The sequence below is a fragment of the Lissotriton helveticus genome, chromosome 3_2, assembly GCF_964261635.1.
Source record: "Lissotriton helveticus chromosome 3_2, aLisHel1.1, whole genome shotgun sequence".
Lineage (NCBI taxonomy): Eukaryota > Metazoa > Chordata > Amphibia > Caudata > Salamandridae > Lissotriton > Lissotriton helveticus.
The window spans coordinates 484,464,451-484,484,596 of NC_136062.1; the positions used below are offsets into that span (position 1 = coordinate 484,464,451).

Here is a 20,146-nt window from a genome sequence, read left to right on the forward strand (position 1 = left end):
AGGGAGGTATGGGTCTCAGGGAGGGAGGTATGGGGCTCCAGGGAGGGAGGCGTGGGCCTCAGTGAGGGAGGTATGGGTCTCAGGGAGGGAGGTATGGGGCTCCAGGGAGGGAGGCATGGGCCTCAGGGAGGGAGGTATGGGTCTCAGGGAGGGAGGTATGGGGCTCCAGGGAGGGAGGCATGGGGCTCCAGGGAGGGAGGCGTGGGCCTCAGGGAGGGAGGTATGGGTCTCAGGGAGGGAGGTATGGGGCTCCAGGGAGGGAGGCATGGGGCTCCAGGGAGGGAGGCGTGGGCCTCAGGGAGGGAGGTATGGGTCTCAGGGAGGGAGGTATGGGGCTCCAGGGAGGGAGGCATGGGCCTCAGGGAGGGAGGTATGGGTCTCAGGGAGGGAGGTATGGGGCTCCAGGGAGGGAGGCATGGGCCTCAGGGAGGGAGGTATGGGTCTCAGGGAGGGAGGTATGGGCCTCGGGGAGGGAGGCATGGGGCTCCAGGGAGGGAGGCGTGGGCCTCAGGGAGGGAGGTATGGGTCTCAGGGAGGGAGGTATGGGGCTCCAGGGAGGGAGGCATGGGCCTCAGGGAGGGAGGTATGGGTCTCAGGGAGGGAGGTATGGGGCTCCAGGGAGGGAGGCATGGGCCTCAGGGAGGGAGGTATGGGTCTCAGGGAGGGAGGTATGGGCCTCGGGGAGGGAGGCATGGGGCTCCAGGGAGGGAGGCGTGGGCCTCAGGGAGGGAGGTATGGGTCTCAGGGAGGGAGGTATGGGGCTCCAGGGAGGGAGGCATGGGCCTCAGGGAGGGAGGTATGGGTCTCAGGGAGGGAGGTATGGGGCTCCAGGGAGGGAGGCAGGGGCCTCGTTAGAGTACAGAGAGGTTACATGACAGGCCCTCGGGCTCGGGTACAGGGAAGGTCCTGGGGTTAGGGTACATCAGGGGCCTTTGGGTTAGAGTACAGGGATTACCCTGGGGGTTAGGGTACAGGGGGTGCGCTATGGGTTACAGTAAAGGGAGGGCCCTTTGGTTATAGAACAGGACCCTCTCTATACCCAGGAGAAGGCCCTGGGGTTAGGGTACAGGAAGGCCCTGGGGTTAGGGTACACGGAGCGTCCAGAGTTAGTGTACAGGGAGCGCTGTGGTTGACCGTAAAGGGAGGGCCCCGTGGCTGAGGTACAGAGAGCCCTACTTGAAAGGCCATAGTGAGGGCACAGCCCCCACCCCAATGTGACTCTGGGGGCGGGGGGAGGGGGCGGATGGTACAGCCCCACACTGTGTCTCTGTGTGCGAGGGGGGGAGGGCACACCCCCCACTGTGCCTCTGTGAGTGGGTGGGGGGGAGGAGGGGCCCGCGGGTCCACGGGAGGAGGGCCCCTGCGTCCCTGACACCAGGTGACATCCCCGGATATTTCCTCATTTCAGTCAATATTAGCCCGGCGGAGCGCGGACCCTGTGCTCAGAGCACAGTCACTGCCACACCATGGACTGGAGAGGAGGCCTGGTGCCCGGGGCACTGCTGCTGGCATGGATCCTGCCCCTGGCCCTCGCGGACAATGGTAAGTCTGCCCTGCTCACTTGTGCCCTCACACTGCCCATCTGCACCGACCTCTCACTGCCCACCAGTACCAGCTCTTAGCTGTTCACACTGCCAACCTGTGCCATCTCCTCTCACTGCCAACCTGTGCCATCTCCTCTCACTGCCAACCTGTGTCAGCGCCTCACCCTGCCCACCAGTGCTGGCTCCTGGCACCTGTCATCAGTGCTGGTTCCTTGCACTTATCACCAGTCCTGGCTCCTTGCATCTTTCACCAGTGCTGGGTTCTTGTATCTTTCACCAGTGCTGGTTCCTTGCACTTATCACCAGTCCTGGCTCCTTGCATCTTTCATCAGTGCTGGCTCCTTGCATCTTTCACCAGTCCTGGCTCCTTGCATCTTTCACCGGTGCTGGCTCCTTGCATCTTTCACCAGTCCTGGCTCCTTGCATCTTTCACCGGTGCTGGCTCCTTGCATCTTTCACCAGTCCTGGCTCCTTGCATCTTTCATCAGTGCTGGTTCCTTGCACCTTTCATCAGTGCTGGCTCCTTGCATCTTTCACCAGTGCTGGCTCCTTGCATCTTTCACCAGTGCTGGCTCCTTGCATCTCTCACCAGTGCTGGTTCCTTGCACCTTTCATCAGTGCTGGCTCCTTGCATCTTTCACCAGTGCTGGCTTCTTTCACCAGTGCTGGCTCCTTGCATCTTTCACCAGTGCTGGTTCCTTGCATCTTTCATCAGTGCTGGCTCCTTGCATCTTTCATCAGTGCTGGTTCCTTGCACCTTTCACCAGTCCTGGCTCCTTGCATCTTTCATCAGTGCTGGTTCCTTGCACCTTTCACCAGTCCTGGCTCCTTGCATCTTTCATCAGTGCTGGTTCCTTGCACCTTTCATCAGTGCTGGCTCTTTGCATCTTTCACCAGTGCTGGCTCCTTGCATCTTTCACCAGTCCTGGCTCCTTGCATCTTTCCCCAGTGCTGGGTTCTTGTATCTTTCACCAGTGCTGGTTCCTTGCACTTATCACCAGTCCTGGCTCCTTGCATCTTTCACCAGTGCTGGGTTCTTGTATCTTTCACCAGTGCTGGTTCCTTGCACTTATCACCAGTCCTGGCTCCTTGCATCTTTCATCAGTGCTGGCTCCTTGCACCTTTCATCAGTGCTGGTTCCTTGCATCTTTCACCAGTCCTGGCTCCTTGCATCTTTCACCGGTGCTGGCTCCTTGCATCTTTCACCAGTCCTGGCTCCTTGCATCTTTCATCAGTGCTGGTTCCTTGCACCTTTCATCAGTGCTGGCTCCTTGCATCTTTCACCAGTGCTGGCTCCTTGCATCTTTCACCAGTGCTGGCTCCTTGCATCTTTCACCAGTGCTGGTTCCTTGCACCTTTCATCAGTGCTGGCTCCTTGCATCTTTCACCAGTGCTGGCTTCTTTCACCAGTGCTGGCTCCTTGCATCTTTCACCAGTGCTGGTTCCTTGCATCTTTCATCAGTGCTGGCTCCTTGCATCTTTCATCAGTGCTGGTTCCTTGCACCTTTCACCAGTCCTGGCTCCTTGCATCTTTCATCAGTGCTGGTTCCTTGCACCTTTCACCAGTCCTGGCTCCTTGCATCTTTCATCAGTGCTGGTTCCTTGCACCTTTCATCAGTGCTGGCTCTTTGCATCTTTCACCAGTGCTGGCTCCTTGCATCTTTCACCAGTCCTGGCTCCTTGCATCTTTCACCAGTCCTGGCTCCTTGCATCTTTCACCAGTGCTGACTCCTTGCACCTTTCACCAGTGCTGGCTCGTTGCACCTTTCACCAGTGCTGGCTCCTTGCACCTTTCATCAGTGCTGGTTCCTTGCACCTTTCATCAGTGCTGGCTCCTTGCATCTTTCACCAGTGCTGGCTCCTTGCATCTTTCACCAGTGCTGGTTCCTTGCATATTTCACCAGTGCTGGCTCCTTGCACCTTTCATCAGTGCTGGTTCCTTGCACCTTTCATCAGTGCTGGCTCCTTGCATCTTTCACCAGTGCTGGCTCCTTGCATCTTTCACCAGTGCTGGCTCCTTGCATCTTTCACCAGTGCTTGCTCCTTGCATCTTTCACCAGTGCTGGCTCCTTGCACCTTTCATCAGTGCTGGTTCCTTGCATATTTCACCAGTGCTGGCTCCTTGCACCTTTCATCAGTGCTGGTTCCTTGCATCTTTAACCAGTGCTGGCTCCTTTCATCTTTCACCAGTGCTGGCTCCTTGCATCTTTCACCAGTGCTGGTTCCTTGCATATTTCACCAGTGCTGGCTCCTTGCACCTTTCATCAGTGCTGGTTCCTTGCACCTTTTATCAGTGCTGGCTCCTTGCATCTTTCACCAGTGCTGGCTCCTTGCATCTTTCACCAGTGCTGGCTCCTTGCATCTTTCACCAGTGCTGGCTCCTTGCACCTTTCATCAGTGCTGGTTCCTTGCACCTTTCATCAGTGCTGGTTCCTTGCATCTTTCACCAGTCCTGGCTCCTTGCATCTTTCACCAGTGCTGGCTCCTTGCACTTATCACCAGGGCTGGCTTCTTTCACCAGTGCTGGCTCCTTGCATCTTTCACCAGTGCTGGCTCCTTGCATCTTTCACCAGTGCTGGTTCCTTGCACCTTTCATCAGTGCTGGTTCCTTGCACCTTTCATCAGTGCTGGTTCCTTGCACCTTTCATCAGTGCTGGCTCCTTGCATCTTTCACCAGTGCTGGCTCCTTGCATCTTTCACCAGTGCTAGCTTCTTGCATCTTTCACCAATGCTAGCTTCTTGCATCTTTCACCAGTGCTGGCTCCTTGCATCTTTCACCAGTGCTAGCTTCTTGCATCTTTCACCAGTGCTGGCTCCTTGCATCTTTCACCTGTGCTGGCTCCTTGCACCTTTCATCAGTGCTGGTTCCTTGCACCTTTCATCAGTGCTGGTTCCTTGCACCTTTCATCAGTGCTGGCTCCTTGCATCTTTCACCAGTGCTGGTTCCTTGCACCTTTCATCAGTGCTGGTTCCTTGCATCTTTCACCAGTGCTGGTTCCTTGCACCTGTCACCATTGCTGGTTCCTTGCACCTGTCACCAGTGCTGGTTCCTTGCACCTTTCATCAGTGCTGGTTCCTTGCACCTTTCATCAGTGCTGGCTCCTTGCACTTAGCACCAGTGCTGGCTTCTTTCACCAGTGCTGGCTCCTTGCATCTTTCACCAGTGCTGGCTTCTTTCACCAGTCCTGGCTCCTTGCATCTTCCACCAGTGCTGGCTTCTTTCACCAGTGCTGCCTCCTTGCATCTTTCACCAGTGCTGGCTTCTTTCACCAGTCCTGGCTCCTGGCTTCTTTCACCAGTGCTGGCTTCTTTCACCAGTGCTGGCTTCTTTCACCAGTGCTGGCTCCTTGCATCTTTCACCAGTGCTGGCTTCTTTCACCCGTCCTGGCTCCTGGCTTCTTTCACCAGTGCTGGCTTCTTTCACCAGTGCTGACTCCTTGCATCTTCCACCAGTGCTGGCTCCTTGCACTTATCACCAGGGCTGGCTTCTTTCACCAGTGCTGGCTCCTTGCATCTTTCACCAGTGCTGGCTTCTTTCACCAGTGCTGGCTCCTTGCATCTTTCACCACTGCTGGCTTCTTTCACCAGTGCTGGCTCCTTGCATCTTTCATCAATGATGGTTCCTTGCACCTTTCATCAGTGCTGGCTCCTTGCATCTTTCACCAGTGCTGGCTCCTTGCATCTTTCACCGGTGCTGGCTCCTTGCATCTTTCACCAGTCCTGGCTCCTTGCATCTTTCATCAGTGCTGGCTCCTTGCACTTTTCACCAGTGCTGGCTCCTTGCATCTTTCACCAGTGCTGGCTCCTTGCATCTTTCACCAGTGCTGGCTCCTTGCATCTTTCACCGGTGCTGTCTCCTTGCATCTTTCACCAGTGCTGGTTCCTTGCACCTTTCATCAGTGCTGGTTCCTTGCACCTTTCATCAGTGCTGGTTCCTTGCACCTTTCATCAGTGCTGGCTCCTTGCATCTTTCACCAGTGCTGGCTCCTTGCATCTTTCACCAGTGCTAGCTTCTTGCATCTTTCACCAATGCTAGCTTCTTGCATCTTTCACCAGTGCTGGCTCCTTGCATCTTTCACCAGTGCTAGCTTCTTGCATCTTTCACCAGTGCTGGCTCCTTGCACCTTTCATCAGTGCTGGTTCCTTGCACCTATCATCAGTGCTGGTTCCTTGCACCTTTCATCAGTGCTGGCTCCTTGCATCTTTCACCAGTGCTGGTTCCTTGCACCTTTCATCAGTGCTGGTTCCTTGCATCTTTCACCAGTGCTGGTTCCTTGCACCTGTCACCAGTGCTGGTTCCTTGCACCTTTCATCAGTGCTGGTTCCTTGCACCTTTCATCAGTGCTGGCTCCTTGCACTTAGCACCAGTGCTGGCTTCTTTCACCAGTGCTGGCTCCTTGCATCTTTTACCAGTGCTGGCTTCTTTCACCAGTCCTGGCTCCTTGCATCTTTCACCAGTGCTGGCTTCTTTCACCAGTGCTGGCTCCTTGCATCTTTCACCAGTGCTGGCTTCTTTCACCCGTCCTGGCTCCTGGCTTCTTTCACCAGTGCTGGCTTCTTTCACCAGTGCTGACTCCTTGCATCTTCCACCAGTGCTGGCTCCTTGCACTTATCACCAGGGCTGGCTTCTTTCACCAGTGCTGGCTCCTTGCATCTTTCACCAGTGCTGGCTTCTTTCACCAGTGCTGGCTCCTTGCATCTTTCATCAATGATGGTTCCTTGCACCTTTCATCAGTGCTGGCTCCTTGCATCTTTCACCAGTGCTGGCTCCTTGCATCTTTCACCGGTGCTGGCTCCTTGCATCTTTCACCAGTCCTGGCTCCTTGCATCTTTCATCAGTGCTGGTTCCTTGCACCTTTCATCAGTGCTGGCTCCTTGCACTTTTCACCAGTGCTGGCTCCTTGCATCTTTCACCAGTGCTGGCTCCTTGCATCTTTCACCAGTGCTGGCTCCTTGCATCTTTCACCGGTGCTGTCTCCTTGCATCCTTCACCAGTGCTGGCTCCTTGCACCTTTCATCAGTGCTGGTTCCTTGCACCTTTCATCAGTGCTGGCTCCTTGCATCTTTCACCAGTGCTGGCTCCTTGCATCTTTCACCAGTGCTAGCTCCTTGCATCTTTCACCAGTGCTGGCTCCTTGCATCTTTCACCAGTGCTGGTTCCTTGCATATTTCACCAGTGCTGGCTCCTTGCACCTTTCATCAGTGCTGGTTCCTTGCACCTTTCATCAGTGCTGGCTCCTTGCATCTTTCACCAGTGCTGGCTCCTTGCATCTTTCACCAGTGCTGGCTCCTTGCATCTTTCACCAGTGCTGGCTCCTTGCATCAGTGCTGGTTCCTTGCACCTTTCATCAGTGCTGGTTCCTTGCATCTTTCACCAGTCCTGGCTCCTTGCATCTTTCACCAGTGCTGGCTCCTTGCACTTATCACCAGGGCTGGCTTCTTTCACCAGTGCTGGCTCCTTGCATCTTTCACCAGTGCTGGCTCCTTGCATCTTTCACCAGTGCTGGCTCCTTGCATCTTTCACCAGTGCTGGTTTCTTGCACCTTTCATCAGTGCTGGTTCCTTGCACTTTTCATCAGTGCTGGTTCCTTGCACCTTTCATCAGTGCTGGCTCCTTGCATCTTTCACCAGTGCTGGCTCCTTGCATCTTTCACCAGTGCTAGCTTCTTGCATCTTTCACCAATGCTGGCTTCTTGCATCTTTCACCAGTGCTGGCTCCTTGCATCTTTCACCAGTGCTGGTTCCTTGCACCTTTCATCAGTGCTGGTTCCTTGCATCTTTCACCAGTGCTGGTTCCTTGCACCTGTCACCAGTGCTGGTTCCTTGCACCTTTCATCAGTGCTGGTTCCTTGCACCTTTCATCAGTGCTGGCTCCTTGCACTTATCACCAGTGCTGGCTTCTTTCACCAGTGCTGGCTCCTTGCATCTTTCACCAGTGCTGGCTCCTTGCATCTTTCACCAGTGCTGGCTTCTTTCACCAGTGCTGGCTCCTTGCATCTTTCACCAGTGCTGGCTTCTTTCACCAGTGCTGGCTCCTTGCATCTTTCACCAGTGCTGGCTTCTTTCACCAGTGCTGGCTTCTTTCACCAGTGCTGGCTCCTTGCATCTTCCACCAGTGCTGGCTCCTTGCACTTATCACCAGGGCTGGCTTCTTCCATCAGTGCTGGCTCCTTGCATCTTTCACCAGTGCTGGCTCCTTGCATCTTTCACCAGTGCTGGCTCCTTGCACCTTTCACCAGTGCTGGCTCCTTGCATCTTTCACCAGTGCTGGTTCCTTGCACCTTTCATCAGTGCTGGCTCCTTGCATCTTTCACCAATGCTAGCTTCTTGCATCTTTCACCAGTGCTGGCTCCTTGCATCTTTCACCAGTGCTAGCTTCTTGCATCTTTCACCAGTGCTGGCTCCTTGCACCTTTCATCAGTGCTGGTTCCTTGCACCTTTCATCAGTGCTGGTTCCTTGCACCTTTCATCAGTGCTGGCTCCTTGCATCTTTCACCAGTGCTGGTTCCTTGCACCTTTCACCAGTGCTGGTTCCTTGCATCTTTCACCAGTGCTGGTTCCTTGCACCTGTCACCAGTGCTGGTTCCTTGCACCTTTCATCAGTGCTGGTTCCTTGCACCTTTCATCAGTGCTGGCTCCTTGCACTTATCACCAGTGCTGGCTTCTTTCACCAGTGCTGGCTCCTTGCATCTTTCACCAGTGCTGGCTTCTTTCACCAGTCCTGGCTCCTTGCATCTTTCACCAGTGCTGGCTTCTTTCACCAGTGCTGGCTCCTTGCATCTTTCACCAGTGCTGGCTTCTTTCACCAGTCCTGGCTCCTGGCTTCTTTCACCAGTGCTGTCTTCTTTCACCAGTGCTGGCTCCTTGCATCTTCCACCAGTGCTGGCTCCTTGCACTTATCACCAGGGCTGGCTTCTTTCACCAGTGCTGGCTCCTTGCATCTTTCACCAGTGCTGGCTTCTTTCACCAGTGCTGGCTCCTTGCATCTTTCACCACTGCTGGCTTCTTTCACCAGTGCTGGCTTCTTTCACCAGTGCTGGCTCCTTGCACTTATCACCAGGGCTGGCTTCTTTCACCAGTGCTGGCTCCTTGCATCTTTCACCAGTGCTGGCTTCTTTCACCAGTCCTGGCTCCTGGCTTCTTTCACCAGTGCTGTCTTCTTTCACCAGTGCTGGCTCCTTGCATCTTCCACCAGTGCTGGCTCCTTGCACTTATCACCAGGGCTGGCTTCTTTCATCAGTGCTGGCTCCTTGCATCTTTCACCAGTGCTGGCTCCTTGCATCTTTCACCAGTGCCGACTCCTTGCACCTTTCACCAGTGCTGGCTCCTTGCATCTTTCACCAGTGCAAGCTTCTTGCACCTTTCACCAGTGCTGGCTGCTTGCATCTTTCACCAGTGCTAGCTTCTTGCATCTTTCACCAGTGCTGGCTCCTTGCAACATTCACCAGTACAGGTTCCTTGCACCTTTCACCAGTGCTGGCTCCTTGCACCTTTCACCAGTGCTAGCTCCTTGCAACATTCACCAGTATAGGTTCCTTTCACCTTTCACCAGTGCTAGCTCCTTGCAACATTCACCAGTACAGGTTCCTTGCACCTTTCACCAGTGCCGGCTCCTTACATCTTCAGCTCTTCTTCCTGCTCTCTAGTGACAGCTCCTCACACTACCCACCACTGCCAGGTCCTTGCACTGCCCACCTTTGCTACCCATCATTCGCCTCACTAGTGACAGTTGAGGGGGCTGTTGTGATTAAAAGAGGAGGGTGTTGTGATGGACAGCAGAAGGTGTTGTTATGACAAGAGAGGGTGTTGTTATGGACAGCAGAGGGTTTTGTGTTAAAACAAAGTGTATGTTGCTGCTTTAAGGGGTATTAAAGCAGCACCATACACTTTGTTTTAATAATGACACAGGTATCACCTTAATAAAATTAATCACTCTCCCTCCAGCCATTTTTAATACACCTTCTAGGACTTCACTACCACTTACACCCACGCACCCGTACGGCTTCATCAAAAGATCTGCGGCAAAGAGCCCCTCGGGGGACCCGTAGGGCATTGCAGCGCCGGCCCGACGAGGAGCAAAAGCCCAATGATGAAGCATGATACCCCTCGGGTGTGTGAGGGCATCAAGATGAGGACACACTGCCCCCACAATTAGAGTAGCACCCGATGAGAGTACCTCTTACTTCCCTTCTTTTTCTCCCTCTACTTAGGAACGGTGACTCCCTTTTGGTATAAGTTTAACTTCGGGAGCACGGGTCACCGGACCTTTTGAATAGCTCCTGGAGTCCCCCTCTTTTGATAGATAACAAGGGAGTTTTACACCTCTGGAGTAAATTTTACTCTGGTGGTGTAAATCTTGCAGCCTGCCGGACTAAAAACCAGGAGAACGGACCTTGAGTTTGTTGGAGAGGGGTCTGTCACCGGCGCAATGGAGTACCTGTCCGCCAAACTCTAAATCAGCCCCTGAGGTTACCTTATGCCAATCAGCACCGACCCTGCGCTCATGGGAACAGTCCATCCCGAACCTTGGTCATCTCACCCATTTACCTTGCTGCCCGCTGCTTTTTTTAGTTGGTAAATTTGAACTTCGCCGAATCTTACAGACTAAGCTCCGCCCGCAGCCTCGCCCTCAGTATCTGCCGCAGTGACCGCGCTTCACTCAGTGACTGTCCCTCAGTGACTGGCTCAGTGACCACTTTCCCTTCCTCCCAGCTCAGTGACTGCCCTTTCACTGCTCTCTCTGGCTCCCACAGTGTTCCTCGATGCCCGCCAGGCCCAGTCGGTGCTGAATCGCCCCCGGAGGGCCAACAGCTTCCTGGAGGAGGTGAAGCCGGGGAACCTGGAGCGGGAATGTCTGGAGGAAATCTGCAGCTACGAGGAGGCCTTCGAGATAGACGACTCGAAGGACAAGGCGGTGAGAGGGGGTCTGGGGCGCAGGGGGCAGTGCCTTGGGACACATACTCGCAAACATATGCTTTTTAAATTGGGGACAGTAGGGGAGATGCAGAAAGAAATCCATGGAAATGCATGTAAAAACACAATGTTTCAAGGAGGTGGGGCAGTGCTAAATTTGTGCAGGTGTTTGCTGGCGCTGAGCACTGGCACTTTTTTCGAAACACCCCATGTAATTATGACAGTCTTCCTCATGGTGGCGCTGCCTGCCTAGGTAAGGTCTAGTAGATTGTTTAATAATTCTATATTCTTGAAAGGAATATGAAACCGTTCGTCTTGGCGTTTCGATGTGATGGTTAGTAGTTAACATCATAACTGGCATCGCGTAGACCTGGCAGGGACCGTGGGTGGAATACTTTGGGCCTGGCTTTAATATTTTTGCACATTAAGTACTGGTGGGGACTCGCTCTTGGTGCAGAATAGACACTGGGAACATATATTTATAAAGATTTCAGGTGGGGGGGTGGATGGGTGCCGATGATTGGAAGATATACTCAAATAGTCGAACATTTTCAGAGTGGGGACTGGCCTGGGGGCAGAATGCAAGAACCTACAAAGTATCACAGGTTGGACAGCAGACCTGTAGTTTGCGGCCGCTTTCCCATAATCTGAGGCTGACTCCAGTGAGTGAGGTACAGAGCACATATATGAGGCCTTTGCGGAGCTCCGGCGCCGTACTACAAAATCATATTTACGGGGTCACGTAAAGCCACTTTGCAAATCGCTGCGTTGCCTCAGTCTGCACGTAGGAGTCGTTCATGGGCGTTGCAGTGGTGTTCCCACGTAAAATACCCATAGATTTTGACGCTTCTCCAGGTTAACAATATAAACCCGGGGATGTGCCAAAATCGTGTGCCTCCCGAGGTTAGGCGTAACGAGAAATAAGTGCATTTCTCCCCGTTTATACCTCTTTTCATGTGTACTGCATTCTGCAGCGCACATAGAGAGAGGAAAACGCCTCTCAGGATTGGGTTTTGTGCAGGAAGGTGCTCCTTCCTGCTCAAAACAATCCTGAAAGCAACGGAGGCACCCGTGCACCATGGTGCAAAGGTGCCTGCATTGGCTCTAGGCTGCCGAAAAGGTGTCCAGCACTGGGGGAATGAACAGGAATACACCATATTAGACAACTGCCGCGCATTGCTGGCCTTTCACTTTGACGTACAGCAGTGCAGCGAGGTGACTTGATGAACTTCCTGACGCCAAATCCCCATAAATGAGGCCCCTAGTGACAATTTGAGGAAAAATGGAGATAAAGAGATTTGACTAGAATCACACAGGAGCATATTTAAATGGGCTTTATCTCCGCTTTTTGGCTTAAAAAGCCAAAAAAGCAGAGATAAACCTATCACCCTATTTACAAGAGAGTGCGAACATGCATAATCGCATGTTAGCACCCTTTGTCCCAACGCCTCCCTTTGTATCTCTAATGAGATGCAAAGTGGGCGTCACTGAGCGTACTCCAGATGGACAACCTTGCAAATATTGCTAATGTTCACATCACGATATTTACAAGGCTGCTCCAGCATTTTAGCACACCTTAGTTTTTGGACAAAACCGCGGTTTCTCCAAAAACTAACGTCTGCTAAAATGCAGACTTCCCTATCCCCAACATTGGGGTGGATTATGGTGCTACGACCATGTGTGTCGTATCAGCAATGTTATCTCCGTTTTGCAGGGAACATCGCTGGAAAACCAGCAAAACGGCGTTAACCTCGCTATCTCTGGAATTGTTATCGCCCTGGAGAAACGCTTTGTTAATAACGAGCTCCCATCTCGATAAATTCCAGAGATAGCCTGCGATAATACCATTATCACTAAGCACGGCCAGCGATAATTATCACTGGCCATTGATAATATGCCCCACACAGTTTGCTGCCAAAGTGCTTGTTATCCAAGATCATTGAATGAGCTGGAGACCACAAATCCTTTTTAAGGAGGATGTGCTTAAAAACACACACACACAGCACTACAGAAAAATCGACATCACCATTCAGCCGTTAGCCCCCGCCTTCACCAATGTCTGGGGCAAAGCACCCCAAGGGCATGGTCTGTGGTACATCAGCAATCACTGGCACAGTAGTCAGGTGCCATCCTGCTCCTCACTTGGCCACTCTGGCATGTTTTGCTGTCAATAAAGTAAGGGGTGGTACAGGTTTTTGTCTGCTGCTCACCGAGACAGCGCTCGACCCTGTTGGACAAGAGGGGGCATCTTTATGAGTTTGTCACGCAAGCTGCGCTGCATGACAGGGAGTTTGCATCAATGTGTAAGGGCGCCTGCGTTAACTCTAGGCCTGGGCGGTAAATTCCATTCCGCTTGTGGAATTTGGGTAATTTTGCATTCCGCGGAGAACGCAAAATTGCATGGGTGTTGCGTGGGAAAACCCACTGCAACGCCCCTGCTTTGTCTTACTCCATATCTATGAGGCCCTGCAAGGCCACGCAGGGTGCCTTTACGTCACCTTATAGATATGATTGAGAGGCTGGCGCCATCGGAGCATAATCAAAAGTGAGGCTACAAGGACCTAGGGTAAATGAGGCCCCGGGTGCATTTCTGCCATTTCCTGTGCGCTGCCACTGTTTTGACTGCCTCACGCTGACGCAGGCACGCTTAAACCACTGTACAAGGGTGCCTGCATTGTAAGGTGGATTCTATTTCTGCAGGAAAGGGCACCTTCCTGTACTGTAGTATGTTTATCTAGGGACCTGTATCGATACTCCTATTCCTGACCCTTGTCCGGTTATAATTCACTAATATCCATACAACGGCGCAGAAACCCATTTTCAGATTAAGTCATAGCGCATGCTGTCACATTGAGCAAGCACTATTCCTCCAGCCCCCTAGAAAGCACACCGAGTTCTCTAAACAAACCAAGCCTCCAGCAAACCTGGGAAATCTCCGCTGCTATTGTTTTGATTTTGTTCGAGAACTCCTGTAAAGAATGTAAGAACGACCAGTTCTTAATGACATCCTTACTGACGTCTTATGTCCATCCTTACGTCAAACCCGGCACCTTTCAGGTATAAATATACCGACGCTGCCCTAAGCAGAGACACGGTGGTGATGAGCTTGGAGCAGCGATACTTGCCGGAGAGCCCAGCTGATGCGGAGAGCCCACGGACGCTGCCCCTCCCTTTTTGACGCGCTGAGGAAGACGCTGCCTTTCCTCTTGCCGAGGAATCCAGCCTCCAGCGTTTCCAGCTTGCCCTCGCGGGTAACTGGGATACCGAGTCCTGAGAAAGAGATACCAGCCCTCCTGCCTTCTAAATCCCAGGTACTGAACTGACTAACCCCTTACAGAGAATTCTTGAGTCAGACTCTTGGCAAAACAAACTTAACTTAAACTGCTACTTACTTACTCCCTCCCATGTATTAGGCTTAGGTCAGGTACACCGGGGTAGGCGTAGTTAGAAGCACCAGTTGAGTACGATTAGTCAATGTATATATGTATGTATATCTTTTATCCATTTTAAAGTATCATATGGCTAAGAAACCATATCAATGCTTTTGCAGTATTATTTTATAATCCTGCTTTTACTGTATGCACTTTACTTAACTATAAGTATTGTAATTGTAGCGATTCATTTCTCTTGTATGAGAAAAGAGACTGATCAATAAATAACACCTTTTATTGAACACGCCCGTCTCTTCTTTTCTCTACAATCTGGTGAAACTAAGTATGCACGTATTGACTGAGTAAAATAGCTGTCTTTTATTTTCACAAGACTCTAGAGATATACTCTTGATCAGGGAGAGCAAAGTTGTCATGTTCTATGGTTGTCAGAAACTAAATCCCTTCTTGTCTATCCATGGAGGTTAAACTCCTCCTCGCCTATTCGAGAAAGTTTCTAGTGAACTCTGAGCTGGCTGGCACACAAAACTTAAGTCTAATATCGTCAGTAGAAGACCTAGTTAACCTCTGTTCTACGTCTGTACTATTGAAGATATTATTCCAATGCGCAGAGCCTATTGGGATAATAGGAACTACACTACATGGCGCCCAACGGTTTGGATAGGCGATAAATCTAACGCAAGACATTAGAGTAACTCAGTCGTGCTTTTTCACACAGACCCTTTCTCCCATAAATACTCCAAAGACGTCTGGAGTGGGTCAAAGGTTAAAATCCGCCAAACTTAGTAGGAGGAGACACCTATGCATGGTTTTTGGTTTATTCAACGTTGAAGGATACAGTGTTCCAAAATATTGTGCACCTAATCTTTGTTTCCTTGGAAACCTGATCTGCAACAAAAAACTTTTCTGTCAGTAAAATGTCAGAAAGTGATGACGAAAGGGAGGCAGCTAGACTAGCAGCTCAACTCCTAATGGAAGACACAAGTCTCCTGCAAACTGAACCGGGTGCAATACTCCTCCCGGTCAACATAAGGAAAACTATAACTTTAAAACTTATAGAAAATGGACTGACATCGAGAGGTGGTACAGTCATATTTGTAATTGAGGCACATGAATATCGGCAGACAGCGGTATTCTATTCATGGATAAACTTTCCAGCAGCAAACGCTGTAACAAAGGAATTCCACTATTACAAAATAGAGGAACCTCCGGAAGAGTACACTCCTTTCGAGGAGGTGGAAATACCACTAAAATACCAAGAGCATCTCCTCTGGTTTAAAGGCGCCCTAAAACATAATAATCACATCACCAGGCTTGGTCCACTAGGTAGACCAGGAGCAACATGGCTGGTTCTAGCCGGATACACACCACATCCAGACATCGAAAAAATGTCGATACCAGATCTTTTAGCACAGCTAAAACAACTGATTAAAATACACAGACAATTAGTCCAATATGTAATGCGGACTTTAACAGTCCAAACAGCTATTAAAATTCCACAGCTGACCCCTCATCAGGGGAACACAAATAAAATCACACCACAGAACATACAGTCCTGTCTAGGTAAAGTACCCATTAAACGGGAACAAATTCCATTCTGGTTAGCACAAAAAATCACTCAAATAGAGGCGGTATTTCCGGATACCACCCCTGTTGAGAAACACAGAATTCTGACTATCTGTCTTCCAATGGGGATCGCACCACATGTGGAGGACTGTGACACTTGGGGCACAGTCTTTGCTTCCATTTACACAAAAACACATGGTGTTCTGTCCATGGCGGTAATACCAGATGTGCTAAAACAGATTCAAAATGAATACGGTCCAGAACCTGCTTTAACTCTGGGTATGAAATTACTGAAAGACTTCAAGCAGGTCTCGGCAATATTACTAGCCAACATAAAGGGGGAAGCAGCATCTGTGGCGATCCGCCAGAGGTTGAAAGAAACAGATATAGCAGAACAACCATTTGAACTTGCCAGAATCATAGAAAAATCCTATGAAGAACTAGGAAGAGATAGTTTGGGTGGGAAACCAGTGAAACCCCAACTAACTGAAAATCCTGAAAAGGTATTTATTAAAAATAATCCAAACACTCCAAAAAAGAGCTGGGATGGAAATAAACAATCCACTCCCAAAGAAAAAAAATTCCAGTCCAGAGGAAGGTCTCCTCGGCGGAGAGAGAGATCTCTGGACCAAGGACACAAGTCTCCCCAAAGGGAGTCCTCTGAGAAAAGATACAACCTTAGAAATAGGGATAATTTAAAGAAACCTGATAGATATCAAGATATTGATACACGTCCCTCTCGATCTTTTCAGACTTCCTCGCAGAAATCGGAAAGAAGAGGACGGTCAGAACACAGGGAAGAGCACGTCAAGTCCAAAGACAAGGAACCTGCTCATCAAAGTAAAAAGTTACAATTTCCAAAGAAGAAGGTAGCCAGCATTAAAGTAATCAAACATGCCGAGGATACTGAGGACACAGCTGAAAAACGGAGAATGGGCTCAGACAATGCTAGACAGCGCAGCAGAAGTGAGCATAGCTCGCAAGATCCTGATGAATCATCTGGAGACAGTGGACACGAATGAGTACATTCAGGTGGAAACTGCAGATACCAGAGTTAGCAAACCTCATAAAATATATTAAATAACATTGCGTATAGAGGGAGATAAGACTAGGAAAATAAGGGGTCTATTTTGGGATAATCTCTCCAAAGGCTATGACATCCTTCTAGCTGAAAAAGACTGGCCACCGGAGTTTGTCAGGGAGTGCCCTCATGGCGAAGAAATGATTATGCCTGCCTTCTCAAATCATATTCCAATACATAAAAAATATACACTTGCAAGAAAGTGGGCAGTAGCCCAAGCTCCTGCATTATATAAAAATCATGGGGGATGGGATGAGGACTCTCCTCCTCACAAAATCCAGTTAAAATCTCAACCAACTGCACAGAGGCAGTACCCAATTAAGCAAGAAGCTAAAAAACAGGTCAGGGAGATCTTGGATCAACTTGAATACCAGGGGGTGATTGAAACTAGCACCTCACAAATGAACAATCCTTTGTCTCCAAACCAGATGACTCATATCGTCTAGTTTTGGACTACAGACACTTAAACTCATGTTGCAAAACTTTTGCAGTACAAAACTCACACAGTGCAGCACTAATGAATAGCATAGTGCGCAAAAAATACAAAACAACATTAGACATCTCTAATGGATTCTTTTGTCAAAATATAGCACCTGAAAGCAGATATTTGACCGCATTCTCAATAAATGGCTCGCAGGAAATTTCTGTCGTTTGCCACAGGGGTTCAAGAACAGCCCAGGATTATTCTCAGCGAGAGTAACAGAGTTACTATGTTGGAAAGGCGCTCCCAGGGGGGACAGATGGTGTCTGACTGCCCGCCCCGAGACCCACCTTTCGGTATAGAATAGGCCGAGCGCCGTAGGGAGGCCTCCTGGGCGAGGCTCCTCTCCTACAATCGTAACAGCTGAGCAATCACACTACTTACAGATGGACACCACACAGGAGGAATATTCGCAAGAATCTTTATATAAGCAATTACGGCACGTTCTTGGCAGGATAGCAGGCAGGGATCGAGGGATCCGTAAAGTCTTGGTTTCGGGGATAGGGGGTAGCGGGACAGTCTCGGCACCAACTGGTGCGTGAATAGTTCAAGGGGTCAGGCCGCGACAGCGTCAGCAGGGCCTCGAAGGTGGTTCAGCTTGGTCAGGCCGCGACAGCGTCGGCAGGGCCTCGAAGGAGGTTCAGGTAGGCAGGCCGCGACAGCGTCAGCAGGGCCTCGAGGATGGTTCAGCTTGGTCAGGCCGCGACAGCGTCAGCAGGGCCCCGAAGATGGTTCAGCTTGGTCAGGCCGCGACAGCGTCAGCAGGGCCTCGAAGATGGTTCAGCTTGGTCAGGCCGCGACAGCGTCAGCAGGGCCTCGGAGGTGGTTCAGGTAGGGCAGGCCGCGACAGCGTCAGCAGGGCCTCGAGATGGTTCAGCTTGGTCAGGCCGCGACAGCGTCAGCAGGGCCTCGAAGGTGGTTCAGCTTGGTCAGGCCGCGACAGCGACAGCAGGGCCTCGAAGGTGGTTCAGCTTGGTCAGGCCGCGTTAGCGTCAGCAGGGCCTCGAAGGTTCCAGGTGCACGAGTTCGGATCAGGATCAGCTGCGACGAGGTCAGCAGGGCTTCGACTCCAAGATACAACTGAAGCCCTAATCCGGGGCTAGCCCAGATATAGGACTGGAGTCCTTTGATGTCCGGACCCTCGCGCCTGGGGGTCAGAGGGGCCGGGATGAAGGTGTCCAGACACCCAGCAGGGGCGGTGGAGCCAGCGCCCAGGGAGGCTGGAGGGCGATTGCTACCAGGCGTCCGGGGACGGCTGGAGGCCCATCGAAACTCCCCTTCTCCGGGATCCGCCAAGTGGCCAGTCAACCACCTGGGAGGACCTTGGTGTCTCGATGTCGGGGCTTGCTGGGCCGGGCCCAGGGAAGGCTGCGGCCACGTGCTCGGGACGTGATGGCCCCAAGATGGCGTCGGGCCGGACATGGTGGACTAGCATGGGCGACCGTCCGGCAGCGTTGTTGAGCGGGGACCGCCGGGGTACCAGGAAGGGGGAGAGCCGTAGGTTGCCGGGGAGGCTGCTCTCGCCGAGGGTTCGTGAATGTTCGTATCAGGGGGGTTGATAGTAGGTTGATGGAGGGCTGAGGTCGTCCTGGGCCCACCATGTGGGAGGGGTCGGACCACGCCACGAGGCCGTGTCCAACACACGTCCCCTCCAGCTGAAGGCGGGGAGAGTCATCCATCTTCCTGGGGACTCTCTTCGTCGAGGCGTAAAAACCGGGACAGGCCATCAGCGTTGGCGTGGTCGTTGCCAGGGCGATGTTCCACAGTGAAATCCATCCCTTGGAGGGAGATGGACCATCGCAACAGCTTTGGGTTTTCGCCCCGCATGTGCATCAGCCACCGTAGGGGCCGGTGGTCGGTCTGTACCCGGAAGTGGGTGCCGAAGAGGTAGGGCCTGAGTTTCTTGAGGGCCCACACGACGGCGAAGGCCTCTCTCTCGATGGTGCTCCATCGTTGTTCTCTGGCCAGCAGCCGCCGGCTGATGAAGGCCACAGGATGGTCAACCCCCTCGGGGTCAATCTGAGATAGGACCGCCCCGATGCCGTGCTCCGAGGCGTCGGTCTGGACTACGAACTCCCGGCTGTAGTCAGGGGCTTGGAGCACAGGGGCGGTGCACATGGCTGTTTTCAATGTCTCGAAGGCCACCTGACACGCGGGTGTCCATTGTACTTTCTGTGGCTGGTTCTTCGAGGTTAGTTCAGTGAGGGGCCCCACAATGCTCCCATAGTTTTTGATGAAGCGCCGATAATATCCAGTGAGCCCCAGGAAGGCTCGGACGGCGGTCTGGGTGACTGGGGGCTCCCAGGCTACGATGGCGTCAATCTTAGGTCGGAGGGGAGCCACTTGGCCGCTCCCCACTTGGTGTCCCAGATAGGTCACAGACCCTTGGCCTATCTGGCATTTGCTTGCCTTCACAGTTAGTCCGGCCCGTCGGAGGGCCGTCAGGACCTCCCAGAGGTGCTTCAGGTGTTCGGCCCAGTGGAGGCTGTACACCGCAATGTCGTCTAGGTAGGCGGCACTGAATTCTTCCAGTCCTGCCAGCACCTTGTTTACTAGTCTCTGGAAGGTGGCCGGGGCGTTTTTCATGCCGAAGGGCATCACTTTGAACTGAAAGTTACCATCGGGTGTGGAGAAGGCTGATCGCTCCTGGGCGCCAGGGGTGAGGCCGATCTGCCAATACCCGGCTGTGAGGTCGAAGGTACTGAGGTACTTGGCGGCTCCCAGGCGGTCGATTAGTTCGTCGGCCCGGGGGATGGGATGTGCGTCGGTTCTGGTAACAGCATTCAGTCCCTGGTAGTCGACGCAAAACCGGAGTTCTGGCGGGTTGCCAGGTGCGGCGGCCTTGGGGACCAGGACAACTGGGCTGGCCCAGGGACTGTCTGAGGGTTCGACCACCCCCAGGGCCAGCATCTTGGTAACTTCTGTTTGGATGCAGGCCCGAACTCGGTCGGGGACTCGGTAGGCCCGGTGTCGCACTGGCTGACTGTCCCCAGTGTCGACATCGTGGACACATCACTGGGTAACTCCGGGGGTGAGGGAGAACAGGTCCGTGAATTGTCCCAACAGTTCTTGGCAATCTCTGTGCTGTGCGGGGGTTAGGTCGGGGGAGAGAGAGATCCCCTCGACGGAACCGTCTTTCTCCGCGCACGTTAGGAGGTCGGGCAAGGGCTCG

The 20,146-nt window shown here is 52.3% G+C and overlaps 1 protein-coding gene across 2 annotated transcripts in view; it reads left to right on the forward strand.

The window, feature by feature from the left end:
- The first annotated feature begins 1,383 nt into the window (after positions 1 to 1,383).
- Positions 1,384 to 20,146, forward strand: part of F2 (coagulation factor II, thrombin) — a 312,194-nt gene continuing 293,431 nt past the window's right edge. For both annotated transcript variants that reach the window (XM_078684422.1, XM_078684423.1), the window contains exons 1-2: positions 1,384 to 1,542; positions 10,298 to 10,458. In XM_078684422.1, coding sequence (XP_078540548.1) covers positions 1,467 to 1,542; positions 10,298 to 10,458 — 237 coding nt within the window. In that variant the 5' untranslated portion in view covers positions 1,384 to 1,466. The remainder of the gene's footprint in view (positions 1,543 to 10,297; positions 10,459 to 20,146) is intronic.